This window comes from Phlebotomus papatasi, chromosome 3 (assembly GCF_024763615.1).
Source record: "Phlebotomus papatasi isolate M1 chromosome 3, Ppap_2.1, whole genome shotgun sequence".
Lineage (NCBI taxonomy): Eukaryota > Metazoa > Arthropoda > Insecta > Diptera > Psychodidae > Phlebotomus > Phlebotomus papatasi.
The window spans coordinates 32707988-32732212 of NC_077224.1; the positions used below are offsets into that span (position 1 = coordinate 32707988).

General features: G+C 31.8%; 1 protein-coding gene across 2 annotated transcripts in view; it reads left to right on the forward strand.

The window, feature by feature from the left end:
* LOC129805327 (cerebellar degeneration-related protein 2-like) overlaps positions 1-24225 on the forward strand; it is a 70730-nt gene that overhangs the window by 7413 nt on the left and 39092 nt on the right. Inside the window, exon 1 of one of the 2 annotated variants that reach the window (XM_055853170.1) lies at positions 13539-14600. The exons of the other annotated variant lie outside the window; for it this stretch is intronic. Within the exon in view, the coding sequence (XP_055709145.1) occupies positions 14528-14600 (73 nt within the window). The 5' untranslated portion in view covers positions 13539-14527. Of the gene's footprint in view, positions 1-13538; positions 14601-24225 lie in introns of those variants that run through there. 2 annotated transcript variants of the gene reach the window in all.

The window sequence follows — 24225 nt, forward strand, 5'->3', positions numbered from 1 at the left end:
AAAATATAGTTAAATTATTGTACTTTTATTTGCTTAAGAACTTGAATTAAAATAAAAATTTATTATGTTGGAAAAAAGTAGAAAAAATATTGTGATTCCCAGTTTTTTGACCCACGTAATACCTCCCTCAAAGGTCCTTCCGATCGGAAAGTTCTTAAGCTTATACCTATATTCGGTTATTTGTTATAACAATAAATTCTTAAGTAATAGGGGAATGTTGGCATGGTTCGTACAGAGTGAACCTTCAAACAACGCAAATTTTCTCTTTGTTTGCAAAGAGGTAGTTCGTCATTTCTTAGCCATAAGATAGATCATTATTAAGTTCATGAAACGAGATGAGAAATGGTAGGTCAGCTCTTTGAAAACAAAGAGAAAATTCGCATCGTTTGAAGGTTCACTCTGTGTGAACCATGCCTACATTCCCCTATACAAGTTTAAAATCAAAGAAATTTTTCATTTTATATTGGATTTTGGGAGTGATTTTCTAAAATAATTTCTACAAACAATTTTTGTGCGTTACTATTCCCGACACTGCTCTGTAGATTAAATATAGTACTAATTGATATAAATATCTGAATGTAAATTGAGTCAAGAAGAGATTTCTCTATTTATTTTTTTTTGTTTTTTTTTTTAAAGCAAGTCTCCTAGTTCTCACCATTAAGACGGTGAGAGATAAAACGTTCATTTGATTGGCAATTTTGCTTGGCTAAGAAGTGCCACAGAAGATGAAGATGATGCAGTTGAAGACATGCAATTACTTATTTCCGTCCTGATTGAATATTGGGTTATTTCAACTGATATTGCAATTTCAATTCTGTTAATTAATTTTCCATCAACTGCACCCAATATTTAATGGTCATCTCCGTATTAAATTCTATGTAAAGTGTTCTTCTCTATGAGAAGATCAGCAGATAATGCCTCGTGCTTCTAGCCATAGATGAGGTGGTAAGTGAAACATGAAGATTCAGAGTAATTTTAGCAACATTCAATTAATTTGCAATAAATTATATCGAGATTTATTTACTATGTTTCCAATTGAGATCATTAATCCAGAGTGCAAAGAAGGGTGAGATTTATTCCTTGTGGAAAAATGATGTTCAATTTCTGGGTGAATATTCTAAAATAAATGGGAGATTGTATTCTGGAAAAAGTAACGATCCAATAATTTCCTAAACATCATCAATATTTCACGCAGAAGACAGATACGCATAAAAAATTGATTGAATTTTTTTTAATGAGTTCACATCTGCAACGTATTGGATGATTTACAAAATAATATCTACATAATTGAGAATGTTAAGAAAATCCATTTAGGGTTTTGTGTTAGAATATCCATTCAGATTGTACGACGAACTACCGTTCTTGGTGGTTCTTGAAGTATTATTTTTGCATTGTCTTTCCTTGGTTGGGCAGTTTTAAGGTTTATAGATGTTTGTGGTAAAACCCATTTGATGTAAATTCCATATTTGCATAGTTTGTGGATATTTTTGATTTATTGGGAATTTCAATGAACGGTAGACAAGCACATATACGAGTATCTAATTGACTTATTTGAATATGCCAATATTTGTGAAACATCTTGCAAAAAACCACGGTGACACTCTTTAAACTTTGCACAGTTTGTAATTTTGAAACTGCGAAAAAATAGTTGGTAGGTTTTTGCTCTCTCCCACCCATTTAATTTAATATATTTATAATTTTGAAATGACACAAAATGTAACACAATACACAGTTTGAAGTGTGTTTCTTCATTATTTATATTTTTTTCATAAATCAGTCTATTCGGTGTCTCATTTCCACTATAAATTACCCAATAGTGCCTTTGAAGAAACAATTTTTGATGCGTGTTTTGAGGTCTTTTAGTATTATTAGAAATTTACTTTACTACCCCAGGTTCATCTTCAGGATATTAATGACTGCTAAAAATAAGGCTTGTTTCCCTAGTTTTATTTTGAATTTCACTTCCGGGCTCTTGTGTATCGAGGGTGATATTTAATAAGAGTTATTGGGATCAATCGTCAAATATTTAAGGTCCTTGACTTTGTTTGACAAAAGGTTATGGGATTTTCTATTGAACAGTTAAGTGACAAAATAAATCGATCAACATGCTGATTGCATATTTTTGATTTCTATGTTGGGTACTTCCTGTAGGGGAAATGGAACTACTTTGAGCTGTGGAGCTGTATTAATATACGATTTTTTCGCATATTTTTAAAGGAATCTTAATTAAATTATGGCAAATCGTATATCAATGTACCCCACAGCTCAAAGTAGCCCCACCTACCTCTACTCCTTAAATTTAAATGCAAAAATTTAAAAATTTAGAAAGTTTTTTGGTTGTTATTCCTTCTGGAAAAAAAGTAACAAATAAACACTGACGGATATACTAATATCATTTATTGTATTATAAATAATTTTTTATGTTCTTAAGTTAGGGTCGAAGGAACACCTTTTCGACAGGAAACCCCTATTGACACTTTTGTCAAAATGATTAAATTTATCTAATGTATCTGGTAAAATGTAAGTTAATGTTTTTTTCTGTAATCTGTAAATCCGTATCCTGAAAGTGTCAATAAGTTTGGCATGATAAATTCTTAAAGTGCCAATAGGTTTTCCTTTCACCCTATAAGTTTAGAAGTGACTTTATGTGATTACGTGGATTTTATTATTTAAAAAGTTTTTTTTTGATTTTTTGTAGAACAGCAGAACGTGTCTAGAATATTTTCTGAAAATTTCTATTGATAAAATTATAGGACGTTTTTAGAAATTTCTGTTGCTATAAGATTTTAAAACTTGAACGAATAATTTGATTTTTCCATTACTACTTATTTTGTAAAACGACAAAGAGATGGCAAAGTGTTCTAGCTTTGCGGAATACTCAGACTCACGAGATAGAGCTCTCCGTGAATTAATTTTTCGTATGATCGTTTACTGGAGATCAAATTCATTCATAAATCACAAAAGCATTTCAAAATCAAAAATTGGTAAAGAAATGATCATTTTAGAATACTCTGACATGAGTTAAAAGCGTACGGACAAACAAAAAATGTAAACACGAAAAACATAAGTCATTCTCGGATATTCAACCGATTCATTACTGATTTCAAGACCAGAGACCAGTTAAACTTTGATTTTCAATAATTCAAAATGGCGATTTTTTTAAGGTGAGTTTGGACGAAAGATTCAACTGGAGCACCTCTAAAACATATCCAAAAATAAAATAAATCGTGGAAGCCGTTTTCGAGAAAAACCAAGAAATATGGTTTTGGAGCGGGATGGTTAAATAAAAATCATAAAAATAATGTTCCGTAGTTCGACATAGGGGGGGGGGGTCTTCCTAAGATCGGAAATTCATATCTCTTACCGTTTTGCCTCTAGATGAGTAACAAGTTTACGGACGGAAAGAAGAATATTTAAAAAAAAGATTGGTCTCTTACGGGTACTAAACTGATACTGTTTTTTCTTGAATTTTAGAAAAAAAGACCAAAAAACATAGTTTTAGGGATGGGGTGGGAAGAAAAAAGTCTGGAGATATTATTTTTTTTTATTGCGGTCACCATTTTGTTGACATCTTTTACCTTTTAAGCTCCAGAACGGTGATTTCTATACTTTTGATATAAAATAGGTTTAAAAAAATCGTCAGAAATTTTATTTTGAAATAGCATATAATTTACAAAATAAAGTAGCACAGAACACTAAATCCTATTTTTGTGTGATTTCAATTATAAACGTGAGATATCAATCTTGGTTAATTTTTCATGTAAACCTATTTATTGTTTTTAACAAATTGTCAATCTTTATAGAATATAGTTTTATGGAGAAGAGATATTCTTCTAAGAAGGTTAATTTGTGCAGAGTGTAGACCTGTAAGGTGGTTCTTTTATATCCTTCATGTCCTTGCTGTGACTCACCTTATAGTTGGGCAGCTGTTTTGACGGGAAAGTGAGTGTTTTTCGCATAAATAGTGGGGTGGAAAAGTGATATTCGTGATGTTGACGAAAAACGTGCATTAGCCATAAGAGATTGCATCGAACATGTGGTCTTTGAAGAACGAGGGTACCACACCTCCTTAGCCATATAACATGTTTAGCCGGTATGTGTTATGTTAAACCCAAAGAGAAGACATAAAATGTACTAGAAAGAAAACAAATAGAGCTCGCCAATTTTCACTCTAAATGCCATTAAATTCACATTTGGCAGGTTCATACGGTTTTTGGTGATGTAAAATATTTTGAATTGAACCTGCACTCAAAATGTCGCCATTTGAATTGAAAAGCAGATTAAACTACTGCCAAGTTGTTGTGGATTTAGAGGGGATTGTATTGGCCAAAACACCTCAAGGGGGACGACTTCTTTTTTTGTTGTAATTACAATATATAAAATATTGCCACTATTTTTCCATCTTCTGCACAATCTACTTCCGATTTGCAATAGGCTGAACGTTAGGTGATTTTTATGGTTCACCACAAAAGGCCTAGCGGCTAAATGGAGGCAATTTTGTAAAAGTGGTATTTTCAATTACATGATATAGTGTTGGGGCCGTTGGGGCAAAAAACTCTTGGCACGATAAGGAGAGTGTACGTTAAAAGTATTTATTTTATTTTCTTTAGATATATTTACTGCAAATATCCACCGAAAATTGTCAGTGCCTTTCAAATCCTTACAGGCAAGTTGATTAAGTTTCTGGAACTTATAATGGGTAATTTTCTTGTTGAAAGTGCACTTCTACAAGCTCAAATTCAAGTGTAAATAACATGATAACATTCATTTAAAAATTTCCCACAGCCCATATTCTGCAAACAAATTCTTCATTCACGGCTTCCATGGAAATTTGATAGTTTGTTACGTGAAAAAAAAACACTCTAAAATGAAGTGATTTTTTCTTACACTCCAACAGCTATTGTTAGTGTTAATTGATATCAAGGCGATGATTATCAGTGAATTAGAGAACAGATAGAGAGCAAAAAGTATATACTCGATTTATATCTTCTATTATAATTTTTTTTCATACTTAGATTTGGAATGGTGGAAAAAGAAACTGAAACTGTAACAAAAGTGAGATGTTGTGAAATTCTCTCATAGAGTAATTAATGTAATTGTTGGTAGACCATCTTCTAAGAAAAGGAAAGGAAGAAGAGAGTTTTCTTTGCACATTTTCTGGTGGGACTCTTAAATACGAAACATCTTCATTTAATTGAAATTACTTTTGCATAACGTTTTTTTTTTTCTTAAATGGATGTGGTCATTTTATTACATCTCACTGATATTGTGATCAAAACAATTGCGGCTCTTATAGTTTTTTGCTATTTAATTGCTATTTAATTTTAAATAAGGTAATTATTAAGTTGAAGTACAAAGATCCTTGCATTAATCATTACCGAAATATATATTGTAAGAAGTTTTGGTGATTTTTAGATTTTACAAGTCGAACGCAAAGAGAGAGTACTTATAAGTGCTCGGCAAAAGTGACCTAATGTTTCGCAATTCTATATATAAAAAAATAAATATTTTATTATCTGATTCCTATCAACTTTTTGTCCTTGAAAGTTCTATTTTAAAGCTACTAAATGTGCCTTAAAAGTTTTTGTTTTTGAAAGATGCACAAATATTTTTTCGAACGTTTATAAAAGAAGATGCATTCAGTGGTAAAAATGAGAGGGTCACCGATGAACTTTTTAAAGGGTCACTGTTTTGACACTTATTTATCTCCGGAATAAATGGAATAAAAACAATGAAAATGTCATCTTTGGTGTTCGCTCAGATGAGAGAAATACGATAAGAGTAATAAATTTTCGATAAAACATAATTTTATCGTGGTAAATGTGCATACAAAATTTCAAAAGATTCAAGTGAATCTTTCAAAGGATCAAATATGATCCATTTTTATTGAAAAGGGTCAATTTGACCCTTTTATTTTTACCAGTGTTGGCTCACTTTTGCTGGTACTATTCAAACGCCACTTTTGGTCCTAAATTTCATTCTAATGGCGCTAGCACACCTTTTCAATTGAGTAAAATTCAATCGATTGAAATTTCGCCTCTTCACACTTAAATAAGATATATACAGCTAATCTCTTTCTGTCAAATGAAATTTGAAATTGAATTTGAAAATGAAATTCGAATTTAAATTTTCATTTGACAGAAAGAGATAAACATATCTTATTTTAATTTGAAAGAGTAAGAGGCAAAATTTCAGTCGATTGAATTTTACTAAATTAAAAAGGTCTGTCCGCGCCATAAGAATTTAAAGTAAATGTGGGAGTATGGTTTTTTCTCACTTATAACTCCAATAAAGACAATTTTGAACCAAAAATCTGCATATAAGGAGCAAATTAATAAAAAAAGACGCATTTTGTTTCACAAAACGGCTACCAAACATGGTGTGCGCCATATAACCAACGACTAGACTACACATCCGTGATTTATCCTGTTTTAAAATTAACAAATTAGGTAATTATCCTAATTTTTCTAAAAGCAACACTCATTTGGTCAAAAATTTACTTTCAGCGAAGTCTTACACAGTTGACTAACCTATAAAATCAATCAAAACCGGTAGCCTAACTAAATCTCAGTTTCAAGACAGATCCATAAGCCATAAACTATTCAACTTAAAAGCTATTGATAAACCAAGATCAGCTTATTGTAGGTGAGATTCTAAACGTGAGCAAACTCGGATTGCATGCAAATTCTATTTTTAACTAAAGATGAGAAATATTATACAGCAATTTGGAATCATTTTTATAAAAAAAATTGCAAGCTTCTCATTTAAATCAAAATATCCAGGATGTAAATGAACTGATAGAAAGATGATAGTGGAATATAAACCAGACAAAACGTATTCACATGAACCTAAGTCTGTTTTATCCCTCCTCTTCGTCGGTACTATGTTCTGAGGGATCGAGGTGATCCCTCAGAGCTCGGGTCAGCGAGGTAAGGGGACCTTAAGTTTGGTATTGATCGAAAGCTCTAAGGCCCAGTTATAACATACTAAAATTTGAGCTCGATCAATGCCATAGGGGCGGAGCTATAGAGAAAACAAAAAATCGGCCGCTCAGAATAAGAAACGAACAACTCGTAGTGGGTAAATTTTAGAGGAGAGCGATTTGAAGCTGAGATTTTACATGCATAGTATTATAGGGTTTTTGAGATTTAAAATACCTTAACTTTGAAAATAATTATATTTTAAGTATAATATTCACAGGGAAGGTAGAGTGTAAGCCAGTGATAAGCCTAGATCAGCTTATAGAGGTGTGATTCCTTCGTTGCAAATTCGGATTGTGGCAAACTCTAACGATATTTATACATAAAATTGTATGAGAAATGCATAAAAGTATCTGAACATCTATAAATTCTGGGTGAGATGGCAATAACTTGGTGGTAAGAGAATATGAGATAGATAGAGCATACATTTTGTGAACAATTCAATCTTATTAACGACGGAGACTCTTATGCCCAGTTCTTAAACTCATTAGTCTGCAACTACTTCAGTTGCATTTAACAAGATTTTTTAAAGTAATTATAGAAAATGTATTGTAAATAATTATATGCAGTTTGGCAGTTTCAGTGCGATTATGACATTTTGTTAAGTTTAAGGATAGGTGCATCGATAAGTATAAGAATAAGAAACGAACAACTAGCAGTAGGAAAATTTTATAGGAGAGCGATTTGAAGCTGAGATTTTACATGCAGAGCATAGGGTTTTTCAGATTTAAAATATCTATAACTTTGAAAATAATTATATTTTAAGTATAATATTCGCAGGGAAGGTAGAGTGTAAAAAGAAGTATCCAAAAAGCGTATAAAACGATTTTTGTAAAAAATCGAGTTGTTCGACTTATATTCTGAGTGATCGAAATGGGGGTATTCAAAATGGCGGAAGGACGGGTGGGGGTGAGGGGTAGTGTACCAAGTTGCAATTTTCACCTGATATATAACCATTGCTGGAAACCGCAAGTCGATATCTTTCTTAGTTCGGAAGCTACTAAGCTTCAAAGAGCGGCCGGCAGAGATCGTAACTTAGCCATCCATATATTCGTGACCAGGAAGTGGCCAAACACATTTTGGCAAAGTTTGGGCCCAATTGGAGGACATTAAATTTTGGTAGGATTATAGTAGGTGAGATTGTTAAGATTCTCACCTAATACATATTTTTATAAAATAGTATATAAATTCCATAAATTCATTGAATTTATAAATTGAGGTCTAATACAATGATAACAAATTTTATTTTGCCGGTATTAACAATTTATTTAATATTTATAGGGGTATGTCGAAACTGAAGATTCCATTCATTTTCTTATAATATTTGATTAACTTCTGATAACATAAATAACATTTGAGCTAAACGACAAAGTTGTTTTACAAAATAATCACATTCACCACAAATAGTTCAGTATATCCTATATATACTTCTTTTTCCTCATATTTATTATCCCCAACGGCAGCATCAGCATATTGAAATTTTCAAAATAGAAATGTGAATGATGAATAGATTTAATCGTGATTTAATTGAAAATTGAATATTGTGGAATGAACAATCTATGCACAATCTCTCTCCTAATCTAGAGATGCACTTTTTGCATATTAAAATGATTATATTCACCTGTGCTATGGAGAAGGTGGATTTAAAATGCACCTGGGAGATTTTTATCAATAGGTGCCACACGACAAAATGCACCATGATAACTTTCCACCAAAGTCTGCAATTATGGGAGAATGGGAGAGAAAGAAGAAATGAAAGTAAATCTAACAAATTTTCACCTTTCCATTTAGCAGATGCACATATTTATTCATTTTATTTGAGTGGCACTTCTTCTCGAAAAAAAAAATGACTCTGGGAAATCTCAATTCCATTGAAGATGCTCACGAATTGCAAGCAGTACCACACCAAAAGTGTCTCTTAAAGTTGTGACTTAATTGGAGAAGGTTGTACATTAAGGTGTAGTCATACAAGATTCCAATATGTTGGGAAAACTTTTTAATGTTTACTGCCTATTTGACCAAACCATTAACAGCCACTGTGGTGAAATATGTGTGAAAATAATTACTATGTTAATAAAGTTAAGTTTTGAGCTATAAAAATTAGTTCTTCATGTTTTTATTATATGACAAAAAAATTGATAACATTTGCATTTTATTAAATGGTAACTGTTGTGAAATACGAGTGAAAATAAATAAAACCTTTAACATGTTTCTCCAGCAATTACACGCTTTATTTTCTCTTTTAATCATTAATTTCCTGAAACTTGATATTAGCACATTATCATATTATGGATTTCCAATGCAAATTCATCAATCGCAAGTTTTGAGAGTGAAGTGATAAATATAAATTAACTTTTTCTATTGATATAACATTTTAAATGTTTTATCTTAACAATAAACGGAAATCTAATATTGCAACTCAACTTCTTTCAAAGATATTTATTTTTTGTGGTAAAACTTTACTAAATAGATCAAAGAGATTTTTTAACAACATTTTTTATTTTATTTAATCATTTTCAAGTGTAATAAAAATTATTATTTAAGTTATTATTATTTTTTTTTTGTATTTAGAATTTAGACACTTTTGCTTAGTGCTCTCATTCTTTTTTGAACATAAATAGGGGATAGTGAGATAAATTAACGAATGCATTATATTTAGATTTTTTTTAAAGATAATAAATTAATTTATATTAATGAATAAAATTCATATGAAAATGCCTTAGGAGAATTAGGTGCAGCTTCAGAGAGTTGACGATTTTTTAAGACTTATTTGTGAAATGTTTGTGAATTATATTCAAGTGATACTTAAGTTTGTCTAATTTTTTTGGACGTTGGCTGTTTAAAAATATACAGTAAATTTTTTACCATAATTAATTTATTATCCCAAATTTTCATATTTTTGAAAGTCTTGATTGTCTGAAACTGCCCCATTCCTCTTATTAAGGGGCTTTTGTCCTGTAATATTCGATGGGAAATCTTGGTCATTGTCTCTTGGGAAATTCTTGAAGAATTTTATGCCACAACCGTATTCTTTTGATACAAAAAACTTATTTAAAAAAAAAAGTTTAGTACAAAAAATTGCCCCGTACTCCCCTACTTCAACTTAAAAATTGGGTTATATTTCAAAATTTTTGTGGTATAATGCGAAACTCCATCAAAAATTTTATTTCTCATAAATAGCTTAATTTGTCGTTATATTTTATGCATTTTGTAATAGAAACTTAATTCAGTATTAATCACCAACCAAAATTAGAATTTTCTGGTTGTGTGATTTTCAATAAAATGTTATTTTTCTACTTAACTTACTTTTCTTGGAAATTTAATTTACTTTGTTTTTCATAAACTTAAAATGTTTCTTTTCATTAAACTTGAATGAGCTCATTTAATTTGTTATTTAAAAAAATATGGAAAAGCTAATTTAATAAAACATCAAAATCTTTAATTTCCTTAAACGAGAAGCTTAAATCTAAGTATATAGGATTTTTCTCAAGGAACATTAAACCAAAATGCAATAAAAACTATTTTTTCTCGAAAAGTATCACAGTAAATAATAATAAAAAAAATTGCAATCGCAATTTTAAATAATTACGCCTATTTCAGTCACAACTATTTCCTTTAGTGTAGCCTCAACACTTTTTCTTAATTTATTGGCAATTTTCCACGGAAATAAGGTGAAGCAATTAACACGTCACTGTGGAAATGGATTCTTAGGTTGTCTAAGGGTACAAGGGCAAAATAGTCGAATGTAGTAAATCAAATTAGAGGTGTAGATTTTAGCAACATTTGATGATTCCATTCAAACGATGTTAGTTAAATTGTTGGTGATTGAGGTAGCAATTAAAGAATTTATTGGGCTCGTTGTGACCTTTCTTGTATGTCCCATAATACAACAGTGCGCATAGGCATTCACTGTCAGCAATATTGAGCCTTTTTCTCCGCCACTTATCGTCTTGCAAAAGTTAACGTAAAATGTATGTAATTATTGCTCAACGGCAATAAGTCAATATAATGCTGTTTGGTGAAATATTGTGTGTTGGAGTTGTTTTTCTTTTGGTTGTGTCTTCACGCTTGATGCTATACAAAGAAGCCTCTCAATATGTTCGCACGAAATATGGGATAAACGTAAGCGATGAATGAAGAAATTAGGGTTGTTGGTAAAGATACCTAGTTAAATTTTAAATGGCAATTTGCTGGATTTTAAGATGAAAATCTCTCAAGAGTGGAATTATGCTTGATTGACATTATTGATTGTCTATTGTTGTAGTCGATTGACCCCATTTTCTCTATAGAATCTCTGCATTAATTCCTCAACCGGAAGTTCAAGATGCATCGATTGCTTTTGGCTGACAAATCACTACATCAATACACTTACTCCAGATGCATTTTTGTTGAGAAGTTCTTAGTACGAATTGTAAGAAGCCGGTCTAGCTATATGCTTCAATTGGTTTTCCTTTAAGTTTAAAAAGCATAACAAATTTAACTTTTACGATAATAATAAAAGAATGGAAAATTAAATTACAATTAAGAATTAAATATAAAATTACCCTATAAATATTTAAAACAACTTCTCAGCCAATTAATCAAATATTACAATATAGGAAAAAGCGGGGCAATATTATACTGAAAATTGATTTAAAAACTTAATTAATGATAACAAGAATTCGATACCTCTCTAGTTAAATTTACTCTAATGTCTCTAATTAACTATCAGAAATATTATTTTTTATTTTGTTTATTGCATCAAGAATGGATGAGGACTACATAATGCATACTTTTTTGACCTTAAGTTCATAGGATCGATACATGTTCTGTACATCCACTACGATTTTTAAAAACTAATTAGTTAAAATTAATTAAATTGATTATATTTTGAAGAGCCCCAACAATAGCGGCTTCCAACTTTCCAGTAAAATAGGTATAGCGTCATCAAATTGTCACATTTAAGATTTAAGAAGTTTCACTAAATATTTTCGGAAATGCTTTAGTGAGCTTTTAACCAATATAATGAGCTATAATTATGCAAAACATGAACCTGCTGTCACAAGTGGTTTGAAAGCTATGATCTTTTTTTTCATTGATTTTTTTTTGAAATTTATTGAATTTCATTGAATTTTGAATTGAATTTTATTGAAATTCATTGAAATTTATTGAATTTTTTTCAGTAACCCTGTAGATTAACTATTGATTGGATCATAACCGATTGAAACCGGTTTTCAATTGCAAAGTATTCAAAGGCTTTTTAACGAAACATAACACTCTCAAATTGTATGAGAAATATGCCCCTAGAGATTTTTTAATATTTAATATCGAGAAACAAACTAGTGTTGGATGGGATGACTTGTCCAACACCAATTTATTGGTAATGGTCCGGGATTATGAAAATTTCTTGTTCACTGGCGATTTGGAACATATTTTAGAACTCTCCAGGCGGACATTTTGTTTATGTGTGAATGACCTTGAAATAATCCTTTATTTTATTTTTCAAGGTCAAAGATATTTTTCTTAAAATGTTTCTCGCTTGATTTATATTATTAAAAGATATTTCTATTAAATATCACATTTAATCGTCTGATAAATGTAAATCAATTAAAACATTTTAAGAAGGACCACTAACATCTGCTTGGCCTCTATCTTATACATGAATTCGTACTTTTTATATTGATCAACTTCTAAGGATCTGATCAACTTCCTTTCTTACATATTAACCTCAAAATATATAATTTTACTTACGAAATATTAGCCGTACTCACTATGGCGCTGTTATCTTGTAATATCGTTATCTCGTTATCTCGTTATGTTCTCGTAATGTATTTTATAAATGAAAAATTATAACAAGATAACAGATTACGGAGATTACGAGATAACAACGCCATAGTGAGTACGGCTATTATTATTACTCTTTTTATTGTTTTTTTATGTTTATAAATTAAATATTAAAAAAGTATACTACAATTATGAGAAGAAATCTATAATCAAATATATATTTTAAATGTGCAATAAAATCGCTGAGAAATATAAACTTTAAAGTGCCCTTAATTAATTTCTAACTATTTTACTTTAAATAAATTGAATGTAAAAGACTATAAAAGAGATTCAAGTCCTTTGTACTTTAATCTCGAGAACTTTTTGAAAATTTTAAACAAAGTTTGAAGTATAATTTTTAAGTGTGTAATGTTTGAATCTCAAGTATGATAAATCCTTTGATATTTATCGCTGATTTTCCCCCTGAAACTCACGCATTCTGTCGGTTTTGCAAGCGCAAGCGTCATGGTATTTCTATAAAGCTAGTGATTTTTCCTTCGAGTTTAGCAGACTGAAAATCTATGTCAATTTACAGGACTTTTCGTATGAATTATTTATTTTGCCATCAATATCACAAACACAAGAGTAAGGTATCACTTTAAAATTTGTAATGGGAAAGCTAGAAGTTACCATGCCAGACATTCCTTATTGATTTTCCTTGCGCATGAAAAGGGGTTGTACTTCGTGTCCCATTCGTGATAGTCGTTTTTTTCTTTCCCCCTCTGAGGGTTAACAATGCATCAGGGGCTTTAGTCTATTTTAGTTGGTCTCACCCATCTTCCACATCGATTGCAGTGACAAAGAGCCAAGAAATTGTGTTAAAAGTGTGAAAAATTGCCAAGAAATGGCCGGTAATTGAGGTGTTGAGTGACCACCAGAGACGTATCTCATGTATTTCTCACCTAATTTACCTTCTCAGACTATAATCTGGATATGTGAATAAAAGTGTGACCTTCTGGTGGAACGAGAAGTTCAAGCAAAAAGCACAATAAAAATATATTTTCGCGTTTTTTTCTTATTGTATTTTTCCACCTCGATCATCCTCTCTATATACTTTTAAGTCCAAAGGGGGTTTAATTTGAGGCATAAATAAGAAGTGTACGAGTATTATTAGCCTTCGTGTATGGAAAAAACTTCAACATTTTTTAAAAGTTTCATTGCGAGCCAGACGATTCTGTCCGAGAATTAATTTGTACAGTCAACGTAACTTGTTTCACGGAGGTAGAAATTTTTCGAGGAGATCTGTACGCAGTTTAAAGTCTATATCAATTCCCCTATAAAGTGTTGCTGAAACTTTTACTTGATAAGACACGACAACAAAAAACTACAGAGTCGATACTTGCTTTCCCATCAATAACTCCTTAAAAAAATGCTCAGTGAATCATGTTTCAGTGAAAGTGTCAAGATACCTAATATAGAATGTTGATTTATCGTGTAAAAATCCAATCATAATTTTGCAAAAAAGAGTAATCTTTAAGATTCTTGTGTTTCCTTAACATATTTCCTTATCATACCAATGCACATGAGCTCCAGATCTTGCTTCTCCATCTCTTCAGAGAGAACATTGAAATAAGAAGTGAGACACCGGAAGTGAATAAACCTCTTATCACGGTGAATATTTGAATACAAAGAGGCGTGACCTTAACCTGAAGCAAAGCGTGGAGTAAAAATATCTTTAGGTGACCGGTGCTAACTTCCACAATCTTTGAATCTCTCGGCATTTGGGTCGAAAGTGCAGATTAACAATGAATGCATGCAGAGAACCACTTGAAGGTCCATCGATTGCCGAGGATGAGTGCCCTCGTCACATGCTGGATGGTACGTAATGGTCCACCAATCCTCATATCAATCAGGAAGTTGAATATATTTGAAATTAATTAGCCAACCACCTTGAAATTAACCATCCTCTCACTGCATAACCCATCTATTGAGATCGGTTTGCTGGAGATGCAAGGTCATAGTGGTTGGAGAATGTTTGGCCATGTGCCCAAAATGTTCATTAGCAAGTGAGAGAAACTGCCTGGAAAACTCGGAAAATAGCAAATAGAGAGAATTATTATTTAACAAATGGGAGAATTATCCAGAGGATGAGAGAAAGATGTTCATTTAAATAATGCAGCATCTCATGTGAAAATGCTGCGCAAATGGAATCTGCATTGATTTTAAATTACGAGTAGGTTTAAATTCAGCAAGTACAAAATAGATGCGTAGAAAATTATTCTGCAATTTAATCTTAATAAAGCACTGGGTTGCAGTGAATAGATATGAAAATCTTAAGATAAGATAGGGTGAAGTCATCACTTATGGATGCTATACACTTATGGACAACTGGTATTAATTTTCAATTTTTACCTAAAACAGGGGTGACTTAGTAACTTCTTTTCGATAGTGTCGTCGACTGTGGATTCTGGAAAATTTAAACGATAGCTGCCCTTTTTGAAGCTAATACAGATATGAGACAACAGTCACATTCTTTTAAAAATCTCATAATTGTGAGATTAAAATAACCGAGGTCTTGGAAATCGGGCAAAGTAGCGCGACTGGTGGTGGTGGCCCAACAAGGATACTCTTGTTAAGGGTGCGTTTGTACTCACAGCTGAAGAACAACTGATTGTCTGCAAGAGCGTTATGCCAGAGGAAGGCATGAGTGCTCCAGGCCCATAGTCTTATGCACATCGGAAGGCAAGCTCACTATATGGCGGTAAAGATGCACACCCTTCACCTCCCACTCAGAGGGCTAACCCTAGGGACTAGGCACATTGCGTACCCAATTAGTCTTTAGGGATTCAAAATAACGGCAGGGTCTTTAGCCGCGGAGCCGATTCGTCTTACATTCGGCCATTCTGACTAGATCAATGACCTCATTGATTTTGGTTAATATGGATAGTGGAATTTTGAAAAGAGGTCATAGTATTGGAAAATGTTAGAATCAAGTGGCGGTAATGTCTATCGGCTCCTTATCAAAATAAGCGACGCTAATTTCTCATTATAAACCATTACGGTCAAAGATCTTTTGATTATAAATTCTCTTCATTTCATTTCAAGTCGACAATTTCAATTCCAATTAATTCAATGCAAAGGCAATTCAATCTGCCGTTCAAGGCGACCAATGCAAATTATTATTCAATTCAGTGCAGTGCATTTCAACCTGCCCTTCAAGGCGACAAATTTTAAGGCGATCAACTCAATACCATCTGGTGACATAAACAATTTTAGTCGATTCGACGCTGTACAAGATCAATCGGCCATTGGTTCAAATTCGAACCAATTCAATTCAATTTAAGTAGACACAACGCAGTCAATTCAAGGCAATTCAAGTCGATATAATTTCAATTCGGTAGCGGTTTCAGTTCAACCGTTTCAACCATTCCTTCCGGAATGAATTCTCGCCAACAATAAATTCTGTCAAGTTGGATCTGTGTCTGTCTCTCAATGAACCTTTCTTTGTACCACTGCTTCTGAAAGCTCCACTGCTTCTGAAAGCTCATTTACTGCTAAATTCATATCACTCACAAATTTCTTGCAGGACTCTTATAGGATCTTCTTCAATTGCCTTCGAATAAATGGATTTACATTGAAACATTCTTTTCGACACTTCTGCATACCATTCATCAACAATCAACTTTTAGCAGCGTTTTTCTTTAAATTTCCCATTAAGCACATCATATACGAATTTCGCAACCATGCTTGATAAACATTAATCACACAATCATAAGCAGAGCATATTATATCTTACAATTATCTTTCGAGACACCTTACTGATTCAAACCTTTTAAAATATTTTTCTTTCTCTTGACTCAATTCAAAAGTAGACCTTTACAGACTTCATCCCTTTTAATCTAACTTGCACACATTCTTCAGTCCATGATAAACTTTACCAAGATTTCTTCATAGATCTCAATATCTGCTTTTTTTGTCATTCATCAATATTTGATCACTAATTTTAGAAGCTATTCCTTGATTTTCCTAGTTCATTTTATGATATTGTAAATTTCATCTTCTCTTCAGATTGTGTCTTGCGGATCTCTTCTTCTTTCAACTTAAGCGCAATCACTTAAATTTTCTACATACTGTCTTTGTCATGTAGCCTTTATCAATTCATAATGTTATGTGTTCTCTCTTCAATCCCCATGATTTCATCGACTTTTCTATAATTTTCCGGTCATCTAACCGTCAATTTTTCGTAATCTCCGTTTTTTTTCTTCAAGTATCGTTAGAAATGACAATGACCAGTTTTAGCTTGGTATATTATATAAGAAGTTACAGTGATTTTAATTTTGATTTTTTTTTCTGATTCGACAACTGTCTAACTGGAATCTTCAACGTTTTTCATTTTCATATAAATTAATTACTTATTTTGGTCTTAGTGTTCAAAAACTACCTTTTTTTTTTGCTTGTCATATTTTCGTTATTGGGATTTACGCATTACGCTCATTGATCTGAAATTATTATAAGGCAAGCAACGTCATATTCTTTATTTTTGTTAACCCGAAATAACGAAACTTTCATTCATTCATTTGATTCTACTATGTATTCCTATCGGAATATCCGAGTTAGCAGCCCATGACTTTGTATATTCTAAATTTGGTTCATCCATCGTCTTCCTGGGTTTCTCCCTAAGTTGACGCTTCCTCGCAATGGCATGCATAACTTAAATAACGAACGTTATCCCGCAATCTCTTCTCTTTTGAAAATAATCTATTTTTTTTAAATAATTCCGTTGCTATGTTTTAAATCTCAACTGTGTCCTCTTTTTTTTTTTTTTTTTTTTTTTTGTGCTGATGGCTGACGTGACATCCAAAGATTATCAACAGTTATAATTTAAATTTAAATCATTTATTCACGACTGATCTGCAACTCTTTGGCTGTTAAAGTATAATTGTATAACGATGCTTTTGTTAACATCGTGCAAGTCAATTTTTGGCATTAGCAGTCTATAGCTGACAACCTTCCTGACCATTTATAATTACAATTTACGAATTATTGAAGTGATGTCTTGTTCTTAAATAACATTTTTCTACCCTTTTAATTTATTTCTTTATACCCTATAACTTCCCTGTGACTATTATACTTGAAAGTTAATCATTTTCAAAGTTCTAGAGATTTTAAATCTCGCAAAAACCTATACTCTGCATGTAAAATCTCAGCTTCCAAACGATCTCCTGTAAAATTGGCCTACTGCGAGTTATTCGTTTCTTATTATGAGAGGTCGATATGACATTCCGGTTAGTATAACAAATGTCTATAAAACACTTTATTGATTAATCTCTTAGGAAATTCACGGTAATAACCACGATCAAATTACTACTCTCTGTGAATGACTAGTTTTTTTTTAATCTTTTCTTCTAATTCAAAATGATCCTCGTTTATCGCATAATCTGTTTACCTTATGCCATCTCCTTCTTGAAAATTTAACTCTTTTATTAATTATGTCTCCAAATTTGTTTTCTTAATTACTTTTCCGGAAGTGTTCACTAATTAAGACTTATTAAGCATCAACAAGATATTTTCGTGATTTTATTTTTCTTTAAGTCAAAATATAAAGCTTGTAATTTCAAAATGATCAGTATTAAATTCGGCCTTTCTTATAATCGTTTAGATTTTTTTTTTTTTTTTACTTTAAAGCATTTCATTTGGATAAGTTTCATAAAAGTTGTGATCTTCAATATTTGTTCATTTTCTTCTCATCAAAATGTAAAATCTAATTTCATTGTGAATATTTTCAAATTTTATGCTATATGATTATTCAAAATATATTCGCGCTTGATTTTCTATATTTCCAGCCATTTAATTTTCAACGCTGAATTTTAAGTTGTATAATGATTTATGTACTATGTGTTTTTTTTATGTCCTTCAAACATATGAATACTGATTATGTTAATTAGAATTCCAATACTCTATATTTTTGATATTTTTTCAACATCGGAATAGTTTAGATAGATGAATCTCAATTCAATTCTTTCGACTATTTGTCGTTTTCGATTCTCCATTCTCAGACGTTATCTGCCCGCATTTACTTTCAACATGTGAAGCCCCTTTCCTTATTTTCAAAAATATAAGCCGAACCATAATAAACTGTTCTCTTCTTTTAGGTATTTTTCTCCATAAACGTTTCCTCAATTTAGCAAACCTTTTTTTTGGCAAAACCCATTACTAATTTCTTTTACCCCCATTTTTTATTATTTCCATATGGTTAGCAACCCAACAACTTTTTTTTCTGTCTTGTTTTATATTTTTCAGTGATATCTAATATCATATTGTCAATTTTCAAAATTTGCCTTTTTTTTTCGGCACTGAACTTAGTGAGTTCAATTTCCTTTAACACTACGATTTTGATATGCTTTATATCAATTTTGTTAGTAGTTTATCTCCGAATTCTATTGATGATCAATTCTGTCATTATCCCCTTTTTTTCCTGATCACTGTACTCACTGTACTCTACTCGTTATTATTTCGTAGATCACTGCAATTCTGAACTTCTATCAATTAAAATGATCTATTCAACCTTAATTACTATATTGATCATTTTTCCGTACTCAAATAGCTCGAACAATTCTGACTTGTCGATGATCTTTATTTCTTTGAAATCATGGTTCATTTGAGAATTTTCATCTTCATCTCCCAAAACACGACATACTTGTTTTATTTAACAATCTTTCTAAATACTTCAGATTTTATGTAAGAAATGTCCATAGGAGAAGATCTGTTTGCAAATATTTAATACCATTGACAAAATTCTTGTCCTACATGATGTATATTAATCCTGTCTTTTTGTCTTACTCTGTCTATATACGAAATTCTCCTGTCTTTTTCACTCAGAACGATGGTATCAATTACTACCCATATTTTCGTGTTGTATTTTTTTTAATCGATTGTATATCTTTTCGTTATTGAATTTTCTTTCAATTCTTTTGAATCACTTTGTCGAAGCTACTCTTAAATCCTTGAGAATCTCCTCTGAAATCCACACATTTACTGAAATATTTTTTTTTTTTACTCATTTCCTTTCAACTATTTTCTGAACGCATCTTCTTTTTTTTAAGTACATTTATTACCTTATGTTTTGCCGCTCTTAATGGAATTTTCTTTTATAGACCTTTCTTCTATCTTTTAAATCCGAACCATCTGGGGTCTCAAAACAATTGTTAAGGGTTGTAAAACCTCTTTCTTTTCCTGTGTAAATATGTTGCAAACTCCTCAAATTTTTAAAGCAAAATGTGTTTAACCATTTGTTGGAAAATCCCATTTTTAACCCATAAAGAGCTCCGAATTTTAATTCTATCGCTGTACTAATATTATCTCTTCACGAATTTTCTCTATTTTTTCAATTTTATCATAACTTGCACCATGCAATAGGTGCAATATGTAATTCTTCTTCTTTATCCGCGGCCAAATTCATCATTCTAGGATTACAATTATTCACTTTTCTTTATGCTTACTCTTATTTAAATTCTTTCATCACGGAAATTTGGAAAATACTTTGCATTCTCAGTCTTCAAGCAAACTTTCCGTTCACCTTCAAGCAGTGGCGCCACTTACATTCATTCAATCACACATTATTTTCACACATTTTTCATATTTTGGCCACACGTGGCTCTTAATTTTCGTTCCGTGATCCTTATTTTTTTAAAGCAATAAAATGAGGTTCTTTTGGAAATGCCCAAATGTTGGTCTATTTGCCGATGTATTAGCAATGTTCCCTTTTTTTTTTTTTTTTTTTTTGCACAGGCAAAGAAAATGTGCATCTTTCATTTCACTCTACTTTCGTCCCTATCATAAACTGAGAAATGAGGGTCTTTTGCTTAATTGCATACCTATTTGAACATATTGGGTGATTGTTACGATTTTCTCAAAATTTATTTTACTTCAGGAATTTTCCTTCTCTTTCAACTTTCTGTACGTAAATTTATACTGATCACGGAGTGTTGCTGTTAATATAATTTTCGCGATCCCATCTTGAATTTCCTACAAATAAATATTTGGCATATCCTTGAGCCTAACCTCTTGTAAATCAACTTTTTTCAATTCCCTTTCATTTCCGATAAATCCATAATTCTCAATTTATTCATTTTGACTGAAACCAATTGTTTTACTCCTTACTCTGAATTTAGCTAGCATTTGTTTAAGAATCTTCTATATCTTCATAATAATTTTGCAATGATCACAAAAGAATACCCAAAGCGATTAATTAATCTTCTACAAACGTTGAGTATTTTCCAACATCTATACTTCTCTAAGATCATTTACACTTTAATTCTCGCATTTGAATCATTTCCCCAAAACCATTTTAAATGCAATCTCTGATTTTATTCCCCAAGTACATTATGTATTATTAACTTGTGATGATCATCAAAAGATATATTCTAAGCGTGATCGTGATCCTTCTTTTTTTTCTATAATTGTTCGATAAGCAAATAATTTTTTCAATCTGGGAAAGACTATCAGATAATTTCTATTCTCATATTAATGATTTGGAAATTCTTTGGAATGACTTCTGTACATATCAGCCAATAAATAGAGGGTTTCACTTATCTGTTACAATCTGCTCTACACTGATGGTCATTTTCGACACAGTCGTGTTAGCCAGCTTTTCTCCTTTCTGCATCCTCTCTCTAAAACTTTCTTTTGGAGCTTCTCTTGGTCCATGATCCACCAAAGTCCAAATGATCACGTTTACGTTGTGTTCTTAATGTCTCTTGTCAAGAGTTTGGCTATATCATATCACTTTGATGACGAAAACTCGAAATCTCATTCAACACTTTTTTTTTAATTTTACTTTATCGTATTTATCAATTTTATTCGCGTACTGAGGGCATATAATTCTTATTCCACTTCTGAATATGTGAGATTAAAATAACCGAGGTCTTGGAAATCGGGCAAAGTAGCGCGACTGGTGGTGGTGGCCCAACAAGGATACTCTTGTTAAGGGTGCGTTTGTACTCACAGCTGAAGAACAACTGATTGTCTGCAAGAGCGTTATGCCAGAGGAAGGCATGAGTGCTCCAGGCCCATAGTCTTATGCACATCGGAAGGCAAGCTCACTATATGGCGGTAAAGATGCACACCCTTCACCTCCCACTCAGAGGGCTAACCCTAGGGACTAGGCACATTGCGTACCCAATTAGTCTTTAGGGATTCAAAATAACGGCAGGGTCTTTAGCCGCGGAGCCGATTCGTCTTACATAATGAAAGATCCAACAATACGTAAAAAATCGACATTCATTTAATCTATCAGAATGTAGATTTATCGATACTGTCGATTCGAGTATCGAAAAGTTATCATTCTAATATTTGAATAATAATAGTGTTATTCACATCATTAAATGTTAATTTTAATATTTTTCGAAATTCATTAATGTTTCTGTACGCTATCCATGTAATGTAGGGGAGACCGGGGAGGTTTGGGACACTTTTTCATGTTTTGACTTTGAGATCCCGTCAAATAATATCTGCAGATATCTTTAAGATTTCTGTAGAGAAAATCTACACCTCTACAGAATATCTGCAGATAAATTCTGTAGATATTCTTACGAATTTTATTTGGGCTTGGGACAAAATTCGTCAGAATATTTCGGCAGATTTTCTGACGAATCTCTAAACGAATTTCTGTAGATATTCTGTAGATTTTTTCTACATTCCAGACTTTCCAGACAGCTGCGTCAGAAAAGATGGAAAATTTTTCACTGAAGTTTGCAAAAATCAATAGAGTGATTCTCTTGGTGATTTCACAGTGTTTATATAAAATAAAGAATTATGCGATGCCGTGTTCTAAGTAGAGAATAGTGAAGTGAAAACTTTAAACAGATTGTCGACCAAAATTTCGTGTTTTTGTATCATTCGATTGGCGGTTTTTAAGAAATTAGTATTTTTGCACGCAGTTTTTTTACTTATCGAAAATGTGTACTCGGTAATGCTTGTTAAGCAGAGCATACAATTTTTTTTATAACTTCTACAGTTTCTTCATAAATCAACAATATTTTTGTGAAGTAATGGAGGTTATGCAGATTTTCTAGGGAGAAATTCTGCCGAGAATCTGCAGATTTTCTCTGAATGTACTAGAATATACCGTTAAAATTCAAAAAACCTCCGAGTAAAATCGGCAGGTAGAGCAATGATTTGACGGGATACTATTCCAAAAAACCACGATAGTGTATTACAATTTTATGCGGTCTATAGGATACTTATGGGTATTGACTTTATAAAAAGTACTCGATAGAACTTGGAAAACAACTGAGTTTTCTTGGAGAAGATAAAACATTTTACTTGACGCTTTGTCCCAAACCTCCCCTATGTGGGGCAGTATGGGACGCAAAAGGTGATGTTTGGGACGCGTTTTTTCTCGCATAATTTGTATTACTGGAACACGTTAATTAATTTTAAATACCAGATTAAAAATATTTCTGATAGAAATAAAAATGTTTCATCTTTTATTTACACTTAGAAATTAATATCAATTTAATTTGTACAGTAGAGTCATTTATTGTCAATCAATTATTTAAAGTATTTTCTTCTTATTTTCCATCTACCTTTCTTTTCTTTTTTTTTATTCTAAATATTGCAATCATGATTATCAAATTCCTCAGGCGAGTAGATTTTCTTGCAATTCTTAGTTTTGAACTCATTGATGGATTCCTGTTTGATTTTACGACAACTGCATTGTACCTGTTTTCTCGTTATTTCTCTGAATTATCTCTCGCCTTGCCTTTTCTGGAGAACTTGTTCGAGAAATTTTCGAAAAAAAAATAGTTTTTAACTAGATTAGGCAAAGATCGAATATCCTCTGAGAAGGAATTATTGATTCCCAAGACAATGATGGTTTAATTGTCCCTGTAGTTAGAGAAATCTGCTGCACTGATAAACTTTGGACAAGAGGTAGATTTCCAGTAGAAACTGGGCATTATTCTTCATTTTGACAATAAACAATTGCATACCACCTACAATCTTGTCGAAAATTAATGTCCCATTCATCCCCTTTCAGATGTCCCAAACATCCCCACGTGTAGTTTTGGTATTTTAAACCTTTATGTAAAAAACAAGAGCGTATAATCTCTGAAACTTTTATAAAAATATGTTCCCAGATTACACTGCTACCTAATGAGATAAAAAAGTTTTGATTATATATCGCTGATATAAAATACAAAGAGGAAAACCGGGACGTCAAAATATACGATTTTTATCATTTTTTTAAAACATGTTTATAGAATTAAAACAATAAAACTGAGGATATCCATTCTTTTAGTCAAGATACATCTTAATATTGCCTACGATACAGTAATAGTTTAATCTCATTTATTTCAAAAATTAATTGAAAAAATCGCCTTGTCCCACACTACCCCTGTCCCAAACCTCCCCGGTCTCCTCTACATATTTAAATGGTGACTCCACCCTATATACGCGATTAATTCTTAGGAACAGTTAACTTACCAAAACGGTGAAAACAATC